This window comes from Spermophilus citellus (genome assembly GCF_964194105.1).
Source record: "Spermophilus citellus genome assembly, chromosome: 1".
Classification (NCBI taxonomy): domain Eukaryota; kingdom Metazoa; phylum Chordata; class Mammalia; order Rodentia; family Sciuridae; genus Spermophilus; species Spermophilus citellus.
Window position 1 is genome coordinate 43,018,055 of NC_138182.1, and position 18,077 is coordinate 43,036,131.

Genomic DNA, 18,077 nt, shown 5'->3' on the forward strand with positions numbered 1-18,077 from the left:
GGAGTTCTTGGTGAGTGTAGAAATCAGAGTTGTTTTGAACACATTAAATCTGAGACAGCAGTAAAAATGATTAATATTGATTAGGCACAAACTTTGTACCTAAAGCAATATGGCACAGGGTTTGAGACGCAGTGGGCCTTGGCTGGCGAGAGCACTCCTGGGTCCATCCCCTTGTGTCAGAAGCAGGCATATGACCTATACCAGGTCAATTAGAATCTCCTTTTGGGCTTTTATTCAAATAATCAGCATAGAAATCTTGGGGTTTTTTTTGGGGGGTGGGGTTAGGGGTTGCTAGCTGTGAGGTGTTTTAGAAGGCCATTCTGGCTACCATATGGTAAGAATCTACTTAAAAATAGACAACAAACAAGAAAGATGAGAAGATGATGAGAGCTATGGAGAGATGGAAATGGACAGTTGTGACTAAACATTAGCTAGATCTGGCTATCTCTAAAGTTACATGCATTTCTGAATTTTCCAAGCTATATGAGGTGATAAAATCTATTTCTTAAAAAAAATTATTGATTGATTGGTTGGTCGTACTGGGGATTAAACCCGGGGTACTCTACCTCTGAGCTACATCCTCAATGGTTTTTATTTTATTTACTTTATTTTTTTAATTGTCAACAGACCTTTATTTTTTATTTATTTAAATGTGGTGCTGAGAATTGAACCCAGAGCCTCACACATGCTAGGCAAGTGCTTTACCACTGAGCCACAATCCCAGCCCTTTATTTTATTTTTGAGAAAGGGTCTTACTAAGTTATTGAGGCTGGCCTCAAACCTGTGATCTTCCTGCCTCAGCCTCCTGAGTTGCTAGGCTAACAGGTGTGTGCTTACAGCCTGATTCTATTTTTATTTTGAATTTGGGTTTCTGTTTCTTGCACTTAAAGGAATCCCAACCAATTCACAGACCCATAATAGAATATACCTATAAATTTTTATTTTTGATAGGAGAAATGCTCAGTATTTCAAATTCTCTAGCTATTTTACCCTGTAAAACAGCATACTTTTTTTATATCTTGATTCCAAATTCTGGTTATTTTTATTTTTACTGTTATTACTTTTATTCAAACCCCTACTTAAGCCTCTCTGAAAATAAACTCTAAATACTAGGTAATACTACCCAAATGCTGATGCAGTAGGGCAACTTCGTAAGACCCTGTCTCAGAATAAAAAATAAAAAGGATGGGTATGTGGCTCAGTGGTTAAGTTCCCCTGGGTTCAATTCCCAGTACCAAATATATATACATACATACATATATACATAACAGGGATATAAAGTATAGGCACTGATCTGTAACTAGTTTTTTCCTGTAGACTTGAACCTTAACTAAAAGCATGCCAGCTGTTCAATTTCACATTCTGAATTAAAATATGGCCCCACTGGATCAACATGATTAGGGATCCCTGATTTAGAATGGCTAATCAATAATTAAAAATAAACTTCCCTGAATTTTGACCTAAAATTGGGAGGACAGAGAACAGGAAATAAGGTTCAGTTATAATCAGAGCTGATTTTCTTTTTCTCCCCTCTTCCTTCCTCCCTTTCTTTTTCTATGACACTTTTAATAGAAATGTGTGATTAAAGGAATATTGGTAAATGGGTGATATGTTAGAAAACTGTGCTAGGGCTCAGAGTGGTCTTAGATAAAATAGGAGAAGAAAATAGGAGATAAAATAGGAGAAGATGATGAAATAGGGAGAGGATCACAGATTCAGAGCTGGAAGGGATCATAAAGATTATCTAGTCCAACTCTTTCAATTTTAGGAATGAAAGTGACTTTCCAGTGAGGTAAACAGCAGGGCTAGATTCCACCGCTATCTCCTTCTGCCCTATGTCTAGCTCTGGTCCACCTCCAGCCTGGCAAAGACATTCTACACTTTCTTGACACTGGTTCTTTGTCCCCAACCCCCACCATAAATGACACGAGGCCTGTCAAAATTCATTTAAGGAAAATATGATGGTTCCTGGGGACTAGGATTTTCCTTTTTTCAGATTAATTAACTAGTGAATTTCTGCTAAGTTTATGCTGTAGAGTATATGGATATTTAGGAAAAATACACAACCCTGCCTTCAAAAATCTGCTTGCTGAGGAAATAGTCTCTAAATAATATAAGTTTGTTTTATAATCTAGATCAGTGGTCCTCTATGAGAATCTGATACAAACTATGGATTAGATGCTGAGAAAAACCCAAACATTTTTGCATATATTCAGGAAGCTAATGGATCCCTTGAAGTCCACCCCTGATCATAAGTAAAAAATTATCAGATTTACTGTGTACTGCCATATAAAAATTATCTATAGAAACAAAATAGAAGCTTTATAATAATATCTTTGATGCAAAATGAATAAATCTTATATCCCTTCTACAGCAAAGAAATTATATTCCTTAGTATCATCAAAATGTCTCTCTATAAGTGCTTATTTTCCAATGTCAATTTTGTGTATGTTTTATTCTGTAAGAATGTCCTGTCTGCTGTCAGTTTCTGGAAGCCATTTTCATGTAGATGCGCTTATATATAAAAATACAAAGATAAACTTCATTAAGACCAGAAGAAATGCAGCTTAGCTAATGAATTATTCTTTTTCAATCTAGCTTGGAATGCTGTTTCTAAGGCTTTGATGCCAAAGGGACTGAAGTCATTAAGATGAGTTGATAATACTGCAGCATGAACACTTTCTGCTCTATTAAAAAAATTATTTAACTCTTTTAGAATTTAATTTCTTAACAAAAAGTGAAAGGTTTATGTACAACAAAATCTACAGATTAAGGTCAAGAATAAATCCAAAGGAGGATAATTCCTTTTCTTTGTGTGGAATTATTTATATTAAATGTATTTGGGCTGGGGATGTGGCTCAAGCGGTAGCGCGCTCGCCTGGCATGCGTGTGGCCCAGGTTCGATCCTCAGCACCACATACCAACAAAGATGTTGTGTCCCCCGAAAACTAAAAAATAAATATTAAAAATTCTCTCTCTCTCTCTCTCTCACTCTCTCTCCTCTCAAAAAAAAAAATTAAATGTATTTGGAATTTAAAATGATGAAGTAGACAAGTGCAGTGGCACACAACTGTTAATCCCAGTGGCTCAAGAGGCTGAGGCAGGAAGGTGACAAGTTCAAAGCCAGCCTCAGCAACTCAGCAAGGCTCTGTATCAAAATAAAACATAAAAAAGGGGTTGGGGATGTGGCTTAGTGGTTAAGCGCCCCTGGGTTCAATCCCTGATACCAAAAGTAAACAAATCAATGAAGCTGATGTTACAAAAAAACCCAGAAAACATGCCCTTAACGCACAAACTCTCATTAGTATAAGTAAATGTGAACTCAATCATATGCGAAACACACATTTCTACTTAGTAGTACATGTTAACAAAGCAGGACTTATTTAAAGGATAGATATGAACATATACATACCACGGGTTGTTTTGTGATGTCCACCAGGTCCTTAAGATTATAATACTGATGTTTCTCAAAGGCTGAAAACAGCATATCTAGTACATGTTGTTTATCAGCTCGAGCTCGCTTCCCATCTTCTTTCTTTTTCCTTTCATATTCAATCTATATGCAAAAAGCAAAAAAAAAAAAAAAAAAAAAAAAAAAAAAAAAGAAAGAAAGAAAGAAAAGCATCAATTCAACACACTCACTTGAAACACAGGCATCTCTGTTTTATACATCTAAAAATGATTAGATTTGAAGTTTTGGGCCATGTGCAGTGGCAGATGCCTATAATCCTAGCAACTTGAAGCAAGAGGATCCCAAGTTCAAGGCAGCCTGGTCAATTTAGTGAGACTCTGTCTCAAAATAAAAAGATTTGAAGATTGTAGGCAGAAGAGCTCTGAACTGGGGTTCAGAGCCTGGGATCTCATTGCTCCCAGGACTCCCTATATCTTCAAGGTTTAGGATAGTAATAATGACAATCAGCAAATCATCTTCAGTATTCCTGAAGCTCTGCATGTAATGTGGCTATTTCTCCCCAAGTAAGGTTTCTTTCTGGTTAGCCTGTGGTGATTAGAAACTGTAATTTGCAGTTCCTTTGTTTTTTATTAACTAATATATAGTAAGAGTTTCTGTACTAGACATAGTTTGGAAGGTAACACCTTTCAAACATGAGGTCCCTGGGGGCAGTTAGATCATACCATGGGTTCTCTAGGAAGTAAGAAGTTTAGGAAGCAAAGGTTAAAATAAAAAAGAACACTGGCAGTGCCAGTTCTCCCTCTGGACCCTGCTGCCTCCTTGAACCTGTTTTTTTTTTTTTTTTTATCTAAGTAAAAACAATACTCTTGGGCTGCATGTTGTGTGTATCCTTTAGTCTGACATATTTTCATGCACACAAATTTGGGAAGCAATGGCCCCAAAAGAATGAAGTTCTCTTCCCCTGTTATCATCCTGGGTTTGTTCATTTGTAAAAAATTCTCTCTCTGGGGCTGGGGTTGTAGTTTGCCTCGCACACGTGAGGCACTGGGTTCAATCCTTAGCACCACATAAAATAAATAAAATAAACATATTGTGTCCATCTACAACAAAATAAAAATTTAAAAGATTATCTCTTTATTGAAAATATACAACTTCTATTCACTTATTTTAGTTCAGTTGAAAAAAATTTTAAGGAAGCACTTCATTTTTATAAAGCATAGAAACTTGTTATAGGAAACATACATAAATGGTAGCAACCCACCAGGTAAATAAAATGTCAGTAGACTGGGTAAAAGCCGTCAGAGAACAATCTCCTGTTCATCAGCTGCAATGACTATAATCTGGGGACTAGCTTAAAAAAATATAACAAAATATACTTCAAAAGTAACAACTAAATTATTGCATAAACTCCATCTCCTGCAGTGAGGTTTATTCTCTATATTTTAACACTAGAGATTTGTCAAGAATGATAAAATTTAGTTGCAATTGATCTATTGATGCTAAAACTGAAAATACATCTTACATATAATTGGAGACTTACAAGTCAGTGGCTAAAAAGGCAACTCTGACAATATTGCCTTTTAATGAAATAAACTTAGGAGCCAGACAAGGGAGAAAGGGGTAACTTAATCAACTTAATTTTTTTTAAATATGTACATCTTGGGAATGAAACTCAAAATCCATTTATCTTGCTTGGCATAGTGGTGCATGCCTGCAATCTCAGTGACTCAGGAGACTAAGGCAAGAGGATAACAAGTTCAAGGCCAGCCTCAGCAACTTGGCAAAACAGTGTCTAAAAATAAAAAATAAAAAGGACTGGAGATGTGACTTGGTGGTTAAGAGCCCCTGGGTTCAATATCTGGTACCAAAAAAAAAAAAAAAATTCTATTCGTTTCTTTGGGAGATTAAGCACAGACTATATACTAGGCAGTGCACTAAGATATGGAGCAAATAAGATAGTCTTCTCTTTAAAACAGTATTTCTTTCTTTGTATTAAAATGCATAGAGGCCCTTGAGCATTTAAAATGTAGTAACAGTAGACCACAGAACTACCTAGGATAAGATCACGATGCTGAAAATAATGCAAATGTACGACACAGATTGCATTGTTGGGGAGGAATGAAATCCTGCCAGGCAGTCTCAAGATTTCCTGGGTGAGAATAGCATAAAAGAGAACATGATGGGCAGTTACAAAGAATTTAGAAGAATATAGGCTTTCTCTAGGGTCCAAAAAAGGATGGAAGAAGATTACATTATTGGGGAGAAAAAAGGATGAGAGACCGGATAAAACCCACAAATCCAAATATCAGGGTCTTTAGGTTAAAAAGTGGGATGATATCATGGGATGTGCAATGGGGTAAATATGTTAAGCCTTTCTTTGCTGACCAGTGACTACAACATATCTTTACTTAGTTTGAATCCTGACATCCCCTTCCACTGTCACACTGCACTTACACAGTATCGTACAACTCAGAAAGTGGGCCTGGTGAAAAGCAGAAAAAAGCCAGGACTGGGAGCTGAAGACATTATAATCTTTTACCCCGGTCAAGTGATAAGAGAAATTTACCTTGGGATCTAGAAAATAAATCAAAGAATCTATTTACATACAGAAGAGAGATGGTAACTGCTTATTCCCTTCCCAAGGGGTTGGGTGGGATGTGGGATTTCATTTATTGTCAAAAGCTACTGGTTTCCAGGGAAGACAAGACAAAGTGGGGACCCAGGAGAAGATCAAAGCTTAGCTTATTTTCTTTCCCCATCACTGAGCACTGAACCCAGGGCCTCATGCATGCTAGGTAAGAGTGTTACCACTGAGTTTTTATTTTATGCTATTCTGAGGCAGGATGTCACTAAGTTGCCCAGGCTGGCCTTGAACTTCCAATCCTCCTGTCCCAGCCTCCATATCCTCGGGAATACAAGTGTGAATGGGATTAGGCCTTTGCATCCTTCATATGCAGCTTTAGTTTATGTTGAAAGAAGATGACAGATACAGATAAATTCAGAAAAAAAGAAGTGATTTCTACCCTTTGGAGGCTCTTCATTATATAAAATGATGGGTGAAGCTGGGAAGATTAATAGAAAAAAATGTTTTCAAAGAAACACGCTGGTAAAGCAAGAAGGGCTACTTCAGAGAGGTCAAGATATAATATTCTCGTTGGCAATGGTGAGAAAAACTTTTTAAGGGTTTGTTATCAATTCCCAAACCCAGAGTTAAGATGGCCAGAATTCAAAGGCAAGAATTTAGAATAAATTAGAAAGGAACTTTAAAATCATTACCAGGGATAAGATCAGAAGTTAGATTAAGTTGTGATTTATAATGTTAATGAGTAGGAAGAAAACCACCAAATTCTATCTAGATTTTTTTTTTAAATTGGTTTACATACTTCCTGCTCAAATACAGTGACTGCACTGAATGTTGGTGCTTTCCTTCTTTAAAATTAAAGGGGAAAGCAGAATAGAAATGTATGCTAATCATTCTATGTTAACCATGTCCACCAATGGCTCAATTCCTTGAGGTAGTGTGGTCTCTTATCTACTGAACAACAATTCTTAAAAGTGTAATCTGAAAGCCCCAACACATTTATTCTTATGTTTATTTTTTAAAAAAACAAGAAATGGTTAAAGGTATAACTCAGTGGTAGAGGACATGTCTAGCATGTGCAGGGCCTGAGTTTGATCCTAGCACTACAAAAAAACCCTATAAAACCCCAAAACATCTATTATTGTCATAGTCCTGTACTATGGGATAACTTATAAAAAAATATTGCTTTAAAGCTAAACTGGTTAAATCTTTTTGATAATATCTAAGACAGGTCCATAATCCAAATTCTCCTTTGTTGTATCAGGTAAGAAGTTCCAGTATATGTGTAATTATAAAAAGGGGTTTAAATTATTTCCATGTTGATTAAGTTAATAATACCTAATATGCTTAGGATAAAACTAAGGTCCTTGAAGTTAACTTTTCTTTTTTCTTTTTAAAATCTAAACAGTACAGAAGTGGTAATCTTAGTATTCAACTTAATCTTGGTACTACAGGTAAGAGTAATTACACAAATAAACTATAAATAATATGCACTAGTATACTTCAGAGAAATTTATAGTTCTGAGATAATGTTACTTCTGTTGGTTAACTATTTTTTCTTTGGGCACTTTGTTTCTGACACACAGGCACTGTAAAGAAACAACACTTGGGCTGGGGATGTGGCTCAAGCAGTAACGCGCTTGCCTGACATGCGCAGGGTGCTGGGTTCGATCCTCAGCACCACATAAAAATAAAATAAAGATGCTGTGTCCACCGAAAACTAAAAAATAAATATTAAAAAAATTTATCTCTCTTAAAAAAAAGAAACAACACTCAAAGCAGTCAGACATCTAACTTGTTAGCAGCCAATACAAAATATTACTGACAGTTATTAAAACAAATAGTTTTTAAGTCATGTGAATTTTAATTACTGATCTTCTTCTGTCTTTAATGACCATAAGTCACTATGTAGCCAATATCGTAGAAATAAACTTAAATTCAGGAAGTACTTTAAACTTTTGCTCCAGTTATACATTTTTATAATTAAAAAATCTATCATATACAACTAATCTTACTTTTGCAACAGAAAACAAATTATTCAATACTAAAATTCAACGAAATGTTGAAAATCCATTGTGGATGTGGTAAAGAGATGTTCAACTGTCATTACTGAAACCGTAATCACTGACTAAAATTATAAATGCCACCCACTACCAATTAAAATATTATAACTCAGATGTCTGTAAATTTTGAGACTGTTGTTTGCAGAAATACTTTGATTGCTATGTCAAGGCAGTCTCTGTGAAGGTTTTTATTTTAACTGCGAAAGTGAGCATGACAGCCTCAACTATCATGGTTTTGCATTTTAAGTCCTTAAGAAAGATCATTTTCCCCTTCCCCTTTACAAATGCTTCTATTTCTGCTTAGTGTGTTACCATCATTTCTTTGGAGGAAATGATTTCTTTAGTATCCACAGTCCTTGGTGTACAAATTCAAATGGATAAGATATACTATGTACTATATTAGGCAAACACTGCTGAAAAGCCTTTATGATACATTCTTGCAGGCATCCATTTTAATCAGCAAAATTAAAAAAAAAACTAAATAATCTTACTTCTGAAGACTAAAACAGTTGGTTGCCACACTAAAGAAACAATCTGTTTCTTTTTATGCATAAGGACAAATTTTATTTCTAGTTCCTGAGGGTTAACCTCAAGGTTCTATATAACAATTCTATTACTTGAATTAATCACTTTTCTAGTTAAGTGTTTCTGGTTCTCTCTCACTTTCTTATGAAGGGCTAGAGAACACATTGTTTGTCAAACTCAGAAGGCAGGGGATAGAGGTGATAACAAAGACAAGAAGATATTAATTCTTTTTAAAAATCCTGGGTTTGGAAGAAAGAAACTTTCTTATCTCCTCCCTCATATCATTATTGAATCCCATCCCTTCCTCAACAGGAGATGGCAGACAGAACTGTAAAAAGTTTCTATCTCTTTGGATTAGTGGTTGTAAACTAGAATAACCTAGGGAACTTTAAACACCTTGAGATAGTTGGCTCCCACATTGGATCAAATAATCAAACTCTGGAGGCATTTTCTTTTTTTAAAGCCGCCTGGCTGATTCTACTATCCAGCCCATGTTGAGAACCATTTTCAAAGAATACTACGAAATTTACACATGCCAGATGACAACATATAAAACCGGAACACACACAACAATTGTGATCGAGAGATGGAGGGAGTTGAAAGGAATCTTGTAAATTAGCTTCCTTCTTTTGCTTCCTTCCTCCCCCCCCCTTTTTTTTTTGGCATGGCTCTAAGGATTGAACCCAGAGGTGCTCTACCATTGAGCTACATCCCTAGCCTGAATACTCATGCTTAGTTTTTAAAAATATTGCCAACTATGAAAGCTTTGTAACAGCAATGACAATATAACTTAAGGTACTATACCACAAGGTCAAAGGTCAATGTGATAGGTGCATCAAGCTTTAGCTTTAGGCCATGGTGGTTGTGGTGGCAGGGTCCTTCAGGCTACATTTCCAAGATTCCCTTGCTGGTTGGTGTTTGTCAGTGGGAGAATGAAACCAGGAGGAAGGGCAATTCTCTCTGTAACCAGGCTTCTCTCGTTTCCAATTCCAATTTTTCCACTTTGTATTCATAAACTATTTGTATCCAATTCCCTACACCGAATCCCTTTCTGCTACAAATATCTTGAGCTGTTTCTGTTTCCAAGAGAGACACACTGAGTCATTATTAAAGACAGGGAATGACGAGTCATATTTAAAATGGTATTGATAATTTCCATTTTAGAACAGCCAATCTCGTTCTAAAGAGGATCTGATTCCTCTAAGTATCTGATTCCTTTACCCTTCTTGCTACTTTATAGAGTGACTGACAGAGATCATTCTGAAGCAAGAGAAGTATCAGTTTTTCTACTTTTTTATTCACATGTATTTGCTTTATTGGCATTATCTACAGCTTCTTTGTGGAAAATTTTTAAAGACATCTGCTCATTTTTGAGACTGAGTTTAATTAACAAAAGGTATTATAACCTATAAATCTCAGAATTTAGTACCAAATACAAAAAGCTGAAAACAAATAAAAATGTGTGGGCACCATAGTTAATTCCTCTGTGCTGTACTATCTCTACTCTTCTGCTAAAAACAACTGATTTTAGGAAGTGCATAAGGGTTTGTATAAAGCCAATTCCTGTGGTAAGTATTTTTAAAACTTTTCCCTTTATAAGAGAAAAACAAGATAAATGTAAGTTCTAATGTTTTCCCCTTACTCATTGGGTTCTCTTGTAAACCCTGCTTTGAAGATCCCATTTTTTTCTAAAGTTTGTTTTCACTACTTCAGAGGATGAGGAAAGGGGAATTGGTGTTTAAATGCTTGCAAAATACAGGATTAAATAAATTCCTGAAGGTTTCTTTTATTCCCCCACCCCCACCCCGTTTTGTAGTGCTGAGGATTAAACCTAGGGTCTTCTACAGGCTAGGCATATTCTCTGCCACTGAGCTATATCTCCAACCCTAAGAGTTCCCAATTTTTAAATATTAAAATATAGGTGTCAATTTTGCAGGGGGAAATACAATCAGAATCTATAAGTTCTTTTAACATGAAATCCCTCTATTCAATCCCTGTCCCCCCCCCCCCCCCCCACACACACACCTTAAGGAGACTCTAACAAATCAGTGTTTCAAAATACTTTGGAAAATGCTGACTTACATGAACTGGTTTCAGTTTCTGAAACTTAATGAAAGAAGAGGCAAGGCCACAGAAATATAAGGGTCATCTTCTCATAAAAGGAGGGTTTGCAGGATAATGCTTTCAAGGAATGGTGTTCTAAAAGATAATGCTGATTATATAATTCTTTTGGCCTAATGTATGCTTTCTGAATGGCAAGTATGGTGGGTATTATGATACACACAGTCTGTGAACTAAAGAAAAATTTTAACTCAGTGCTTAGAATAATTCCAAGTACAAAGTAGGAGTTCAAATATCTGTATAGTCTCTATGTATATGCAAATTTCTCCATAGGTGGGTGAAAATTATTCTAGGTGTAAATGCAAGGAAGTTTCTTTCTAATCAATGTAAAGATAGGGTTAGGGTTATACCTCGGTGGCCAAGAGCTTGCCTAGCATGCACAAGGTCCTAGGTTTGGTCCCCAACACTTTCTTTTTAATATTTTTTCTTAGTCATAGATGGACAAATATCTTTATTTATTTATTTTTATGTGGTGCTGAGATTCAAACACACATGCAAGGCAAGTGCTCTACCACCGAGCTACAACCCCAACACTTTAAAGAAAAAAGATATACTTTTGCAAGTACATATACAATTTTCACCCTCTAAGTTTTGTAGAAATCTCTACTCATTTTTATTCTGAAAATTGCATTCAAAGAACCATAAACATTAAAATCAAAGAATAGGCTTCATGTTTTTACACTTTGCAAAACTTTGTAAATATATATTGGGCTTAAAATTTTTCATTAAAAATCTTGATTATGCAATGTCTAAAACATTCCTGATTAACTATGTTATTACTCAATCTTTTAAAAAAATCAGTGTTTCCTTCTGATATATAAGAAAAGTTTCATATGTTTTGTACAGTAGGCATTATACTATAATACTGAATGTTTTTAAAGCTGTGCAGGTGCTTCTAACCCATTCAGATACACTCCCATAGGAAACAATTACTAAACATTTACTCAAATGCAATGTAATAGATTATAGTCAATTTTTGATTTTATGTAAATAAAATCTTAATCAAAGATTATTATGTGACTCTTTACTATAACGACTCTTGTACTATGACAACCTTCACAAAGGTTCGTGCCTTGAAATGAAAAGTTCAGAATACAAAGCATTTGGACTTATTTACATTTGTTGTTGAGAGAAGACAAACCTTAGACAGCTGAGGTAGGGTGCCATCCTGGCCATAACACTTAGCTTTCCCCCTTTGCATCCTAATAGAATTTTACCACTTATGATAACAAGTCAGACAATCCACATGCACTGTGACAATTCTAATAACTCAAAAAAAAAAAAAGACTTTAAAAAGAGGAAAATTAGAATAAAATCACTCTAGTTCCTACCATCCCAAACCAATGACGTCAGATATTTCACCAATCTCCAATTCTGGATATTTGTTTCCAGTCTTTTTCTATCTTAAACAACATAGAGAAACATTACTGTACATACGTTTTTTTTTTTTTTTGACATTTGTTTTACTATTATAAATTCCTATATTCAAGATTGCCAGTCAACAATTACTAATAGGGCATTATGTAAAATTGTGGATATGTAATCGACGTGATTCTGCAATCTGCATTTGGGGTAAAATTGGGGGCTCATAACCCACTTCAATCTAATGTATGAAATATGATATGTCAAGAGCTTTGTAATGTTGTGAACAACCAATAAAAAAAAATTATTTAAGAAGGAACACCACCTGCTCATTGAAAAAAATTCAAATGATAGAAATTAACTTTGTTCTGTCATGTGGGGATAAAACTAGTATATACCTTACTTTGTTGCTATGAGGATTAAATGAGTGCAAAATGTTCAAAGCAGAGCCTGACGTAAGTTTGTAAAATAAAAATAAATAAATAAAGCCATTTAAGGGTTGAGGAAAAAAAAAGATTGCCAGTCAAAGGACAAATCCTTTTAAATAGTACTTTTGATACAAATTACTAAAATTCCCTCCAGAAAGGTTACATCTCTTCACAGCCTATGGAAAGTGCTATTCATCTTATCCTCCCTGTGACAAAGAGTAGAAACTGTATATAGAAGACTGGCCCATAAGAGAAGAAGAGAGGAGTCAAAGGTTATAGGAGAAGAACACCATTGAAGAAGAAAGGCAAAGACAAATAAGACCTACATTATTTTAGTTTTCTATTTCCATTAACTCCAGGAAGTTATGTGTACAATTACGTACAGCATAGCAACATTTCAGTCAAGAAAATACCACGTATACGACAGTATTATACAGCCAAGGGATGCAAGCTATCCCATGGAGGTCTGTGTAGTGCCCTTTATATGTCTGTACAATGATCAAACTGCCTACCAACACATTTCTCAAAACATATCCCAATCAGACATTGCATAACTGTGCACCCAACTAAGAGGAGAAAAGGCAAAAGAGGACAAGAAGCAGACTCTTATCTACACCCGACAGAAAAATACCTCCCTTGTATTATCTGACACTATTGTCTCCCTTTACCTTCCCGGTCTTCTTTAGTTTTTGCCTTGTTTAATCCAATCAGTGCAGCATTTTTTTTTTTTTTTTTTAAACATCTGAATGTCTCCAGAAGGAATAGGTGTACACAGTTCTTACACTCCCCAGCATTTGCCTTCGTAAGCTTCAGTCTTCTACTCAGTTACATGCCTGTTTAGCCCTGGAAGCTTTTGCTATGTCTCATGCAAATTAACCACTAGAAACTTAAATACCATAAAGTATTATTTTGGCAGACACTGTTCTGTGGTACTTAATAAGTCTGGATACTTAAGGTCAGTTTTAAAAGAGGTTTTTATTCTTTCTATGCTCAGTATCAAAAGGGATCTTAAGCAACAAAGTAGGATACAAGAGTTCAACTGTTAACTGCTACTTGATTTGAGCTTCATTGAATCTTTATATTTCTTGGGCTGGGGTTGTGGCTCAGAGGTAGAGCAGTTGTCTAGCACATGTGAGGCACTGGGTTGGATCCCTAGCACCACACAAAAAATAAATAAATAAAGGCATTGCGTTCATCTACAACTAAAAAATATATATTTTTAAAAAAAATTACATTTCTTCTTGCATTACAGTTACTTCAAACCTCCAAACCTTAGCTGTTTTAGCATTGTTAATCCTGTGGCAATAATCATGGTGGTTAAGAGCTTGATTCTTAAGCCACACTATCTGGGTTGAACATCTGGAATGGTAAACGACTGTGTGACCTTAAGTAAGCTAACCTCTTTCAGTCTCAGGACCTCAACTATAAACTAATAATAATAGTGGTAGTTACTTCATGGGGTAGGTATGAAGATTATGTGTCACTAGTTAAAAAGCACTCAGAAGTGTAAACACCACATAATATGCCAGTATACATAATATATAAGTATTATTATATATTATATATTATATATAAGTATGTATAAAATATACTTTAATAAAAAAGGTTGAAAACATATAAGCAGTCCTCCCTTTGCCCAGCAGTAAGAGATAGTAAAAATACCTGTGAGCAAAGTGATCTTAATTATCATTGAGAAAAATTACTGTTGTTCCAGGACATTTTAAAATTTCTGAATGATATTTAATTTTTTAAAAAACATTGATAGATAATAAGTGTATACATCTATGTATGACCTTTAATTTTTTTGTCAATACATTAAGATCTCATATGAACAAATATAAAGGTATAGAAAAAGGGGGGGGGCAAAAAAAAAAGAATATCAAGAATACTTTGAACAATGGTTGTCTTCTTAAGGTGTGGCTTATGATGTAGAGCAAGCTGTTTTCTATGCTTAGCAAATTGTCATATTCCTTACTATGTCTGGATTAGGTATTCAAGCACCTGAGGGTAAGGCTTATGACTGATGAGTACTTTCAAAACCTAAGAATCTATAATACAGAAAAGAATAAAGATATAACACCAAATAAAGAGAAACATGCAGAAAACTTACATTATATTGATGATTAGCAACAGGCTTGTAATTTGTTGTTACAACTTTCTCCAGTTGTTGTGATAGCCTTACAGGTTTGGAAGATTCTTCTATTTGCAATCTGAAAAACAGAAGGCATTATATACACTTATTTGTTTAGCAGAATGAAACCTGAAGACTTATTTCTGTAATTCTTATTCAATAAATACCAATTAATGTATAAACCTCAGATTATTATACTACCCTTACTAGAACATTCAAAAACCACAGTGAAAATATATGACTATTGTGTTACTTCATTAGTCTATAACTTACTTCTAATCCTATATTGTATAGGCAAATCTTAACTACTAAAACTCAGAAACCAACCACCTGAAAATTTCTGAAAACCAACCAATTAACCAACCAACCCTACAAATAAAAATAAACTATATAAACTAAAATTAATCAAGTTGCTAATTCAAAATTTCCATTTATCTAATTAGAAATAAAGGCTAACAAAATGGAATAAATCAGCACCTAAGGTCTAGTATCTAGTATAATCAGCACCAAAGGTCTCATTGGCTAGTACAGATACAGAACATTTCGGTGATTACAGACTTCTAAAAGATAGGAATGGTGTAAAACTACTACAGGACTCCATCCAAATTAAAATATAATTTGAAATATTGCCTTTGAGAAAACAGCCATAAAATACATGACACCATGTATAGCATATTACAAAACATAATACCTGAACATACATCTTCAAGTAACAGACTTAGGATATTTTGTTTGTATTAAATGTGGAAAGACACATTCAAACATTTATTTCTTACTTTAAAAGTTAAGAGAAATTCATTTGCTAATCCAAAAAACTGTTTTAAGAGGAGAAAAGTGCAGCTTAAAAAAAAAAAAAAGGTGGGGCCAGGGTTGTGGCTCAGTGGTAGAACACTTGCCTAGCATGCATGAGGCACTGGGTTTGATCCCCAGCACCACATAAAAATAAACAAATAAAATAAAGGTATTGTGTCCATCTACAACTAAAAAATTTTTTAAAAAAGGTTTCACTGTATCTTTGGATTTCTCATCAGTAGGGTATCAGAATATAAATATGTAGTATATTTAAGAAAATGCTCATATGTAGCTAATTTGTAAGTAAAGTGCAAGAATGAAATAAAAGTATTTTTGGACAAAACCCTTAAGACATTTACAGATCATCCTTAAAAGAATTATTGAAAGGTTTACTTTCGGGTGAAGGAAAATAAATCCAAAAGGAAGGGGTGGGATGCAATGGTCACAGCAAAGAAATTGAAAAACGTTGTTAGAAAACTGCCTACTTAATAAAAACAAAAAGAAAGCATCTTTTTTAAAAAAAGAAAGTTTGCTGGGGCCCCTTTGGCTGTGGCTCTCAACAAAAAGGTGAAATTAACATGAAAGATGAAAAGGAAGAGATTAGTATTAGTGCATTTTAAGATTTCTGTATGTTTTCTAAACTTTCTGCAATAAGCATCTATTACTTTTATAATAAAAAAGGAAGTATACCTAATAAATACAAAATACCATTATTTTTTGGATGGTTAATTTGAAAGCCATAAAATGTTGGTCATTCAAAAAAAATACATGCTCAAAATTGTATATTATATAAATTTGACTCAGACTTTAAATTCTTGGTTCAACAGAATAAGTACTAAAGCTAATTTTCATTCAAAATTCAAAAAGACACCTCGAAGTACAAAAAGTACCTATTTTAAAATGTTCTTACTAAATACGGATGAAGATAAATCATCTTAGATGAAGATAATTCTCTATTCTGTTTATTTTTAGGTATATAACAGCAAAATACTGAGACACTCAATGTCTACCAACTATTTTTTATATATGAAATCTATATTATTAGGTATTAGGTATACTTTACCATGAGCCCCAAATTCAGTATACTTATTTCTATATGGAAATGTAAATATTTAAATTCATCCATTTATTAATCCATACTTCAGCTTTAAATACATAAAATGATTATTTTATAAAATGTTAAAAAATACTCTGGAAATATCTTCAGAAATTTACCGGATATGCAATCATAAATAGTAAGTACTATATTACTTTTGCCTTTCGTATGTCACACATAAAGAATTTTTTTGTAGTCACTGCTTCCTGACTCAGGTCCATGTGGCATACTTTCCTTTATAGAAAAATCCTTCAGCAATTCTAAAAGTCAGTTTCACCATCCAGACTGGCATGATATATGTAACCTCAAAATATTTAATCTTTTAAATAAAGAAAAACAATGATAATTGCTTTAAAATAAAGAGCTAATATAAAAATTCAACCTTTGTATTGTACTTCAAAAAAGTCAACTTCAAGGGTTTTGTTTTAATAAGAAGAGGGCATCTTATGATTACAAGCTCAAAAGGTTAGGAACTGAAAATACAGCCTATTTTTCAAGAACCAAATCTTAAAATACCTTAATTAACCTTGACTGGTTTAAAATAATTTAGCAGGTTCTTTAATTAACACTAAATAATTCATTTAACTTTATCTCATGAAGTGTCAGAACAATTTGCAACTCCATTTCATCACTGAACAATATACTAAATTAAACATTACTGACCTCAACAGGCTTTCAAAGTCAAAAGAAGGTTTACCTGGGTTTATCAGAATAATATGATTTGGAACTATTTGGTTTGCAAATCAGAATAGCCAAACCACATACAGAGGTGCTGGGCTGAACTGCAAGCAAGTTAAGAGTCCTGACTATTTTTTAAAATGGGCTTTGACTTTTGCAGAAAATTTAAAAATATGATGTTATTTTCAAGAAACAGTAATAGAAAAGCAATATTCTGTGGTCACTTTGTTTTACAAATCTAAAAGTTTTTGGTGCTGATTCTTAGCATCATTATGAATATGAATATACATATTCATATAAGGTTAGGATTTAACTGTATCTTTTTACATTTTCCATAGTTGGAGACAAAGTGCTTGGAAATATACATTTATGAGATAATTGTTGTGGCATCATAAATCATACTTATTTTGTCAAAGTATAATATTTTTAAGTATTAAAAATTAAATAGGTTTGAATAAACATTCAAAATAAACATTCTAAATACAACTCCATTTCTTTAAAAAAAAAACTTAATTTAAATTTTAGGTAGCTGAGAATTATATTCTTGGAAGCTCAAGTTGGTGAAGTTTGCAAATAGTCCCTAAATTAGTTGCCTGAGTTGTAACAGCAAACACACTAAACACTTGAGAGAAAATTACAGATATCTATCTTATACCATAGATTATATTCAGGAAGCTTAACTTTATTTATTTTAGGAAGCTTAAGTTTAATCAGAGAATTTTAAAGTAAAAAAGTGACCAGACCTGTGTTTTTAAAATACTCCTCTGACTACTGTTTGCAGGATGGTGTGGAGTAAACATGGAGCCTAGAAACTAGAAAAGCTACTGTCCTAATACAGAGGAAAAATAATACTCATTTGGATGAAGGTGATGCTAAAGAGGTAAAAAG

The 18,077-nt window shown here is 34.0% G+C and overlaps 2 protein-coding genes across 22 annotated transcripts in view; one reads left to right on the forward strand and one right to left on the reverse strand.

Annotated features, from left to right (window-relative positions):
• The window catches only part of KCTD4 (potassium channel tetramerization domain containing 4), a 128,445-nt gene that overhangs the window by 61,523 nt on the left and 48,845 nt on the right, over positions 1–18,077 (forward strand). The window lies entirely within an intron of this gene.
• GTF2F2 (general transcription factor IIF subunit 2) overlaps positions 1–18,077 on the reverse strand; it is a 162,171-nt gene that overhangs the window by 16,728 nt on the left and 127,366 nt on the right. For both annotated transcript variants that reach the window (XR_014022614.1, XM_081298916.1), the window contains exons 6-7: positions 14,603–14,702; positions 3,413–3,556 (exon numbers count right to left, since the gene is read on the reverse strand). Coding sequence is in view for 1 of the 2 variants with exons in the window: in XM_081298916.1 (XP_081155042.1) it covers positions 3,413–3,556; positions 14,603–14,702 (244 nt within the window). In the remaining variant the exon portion in view is untranslated. The remainder of the gene's footprint in view (positions 1–3,412; positions 3,557–14,602; positions 14,703–18,077) is intronic.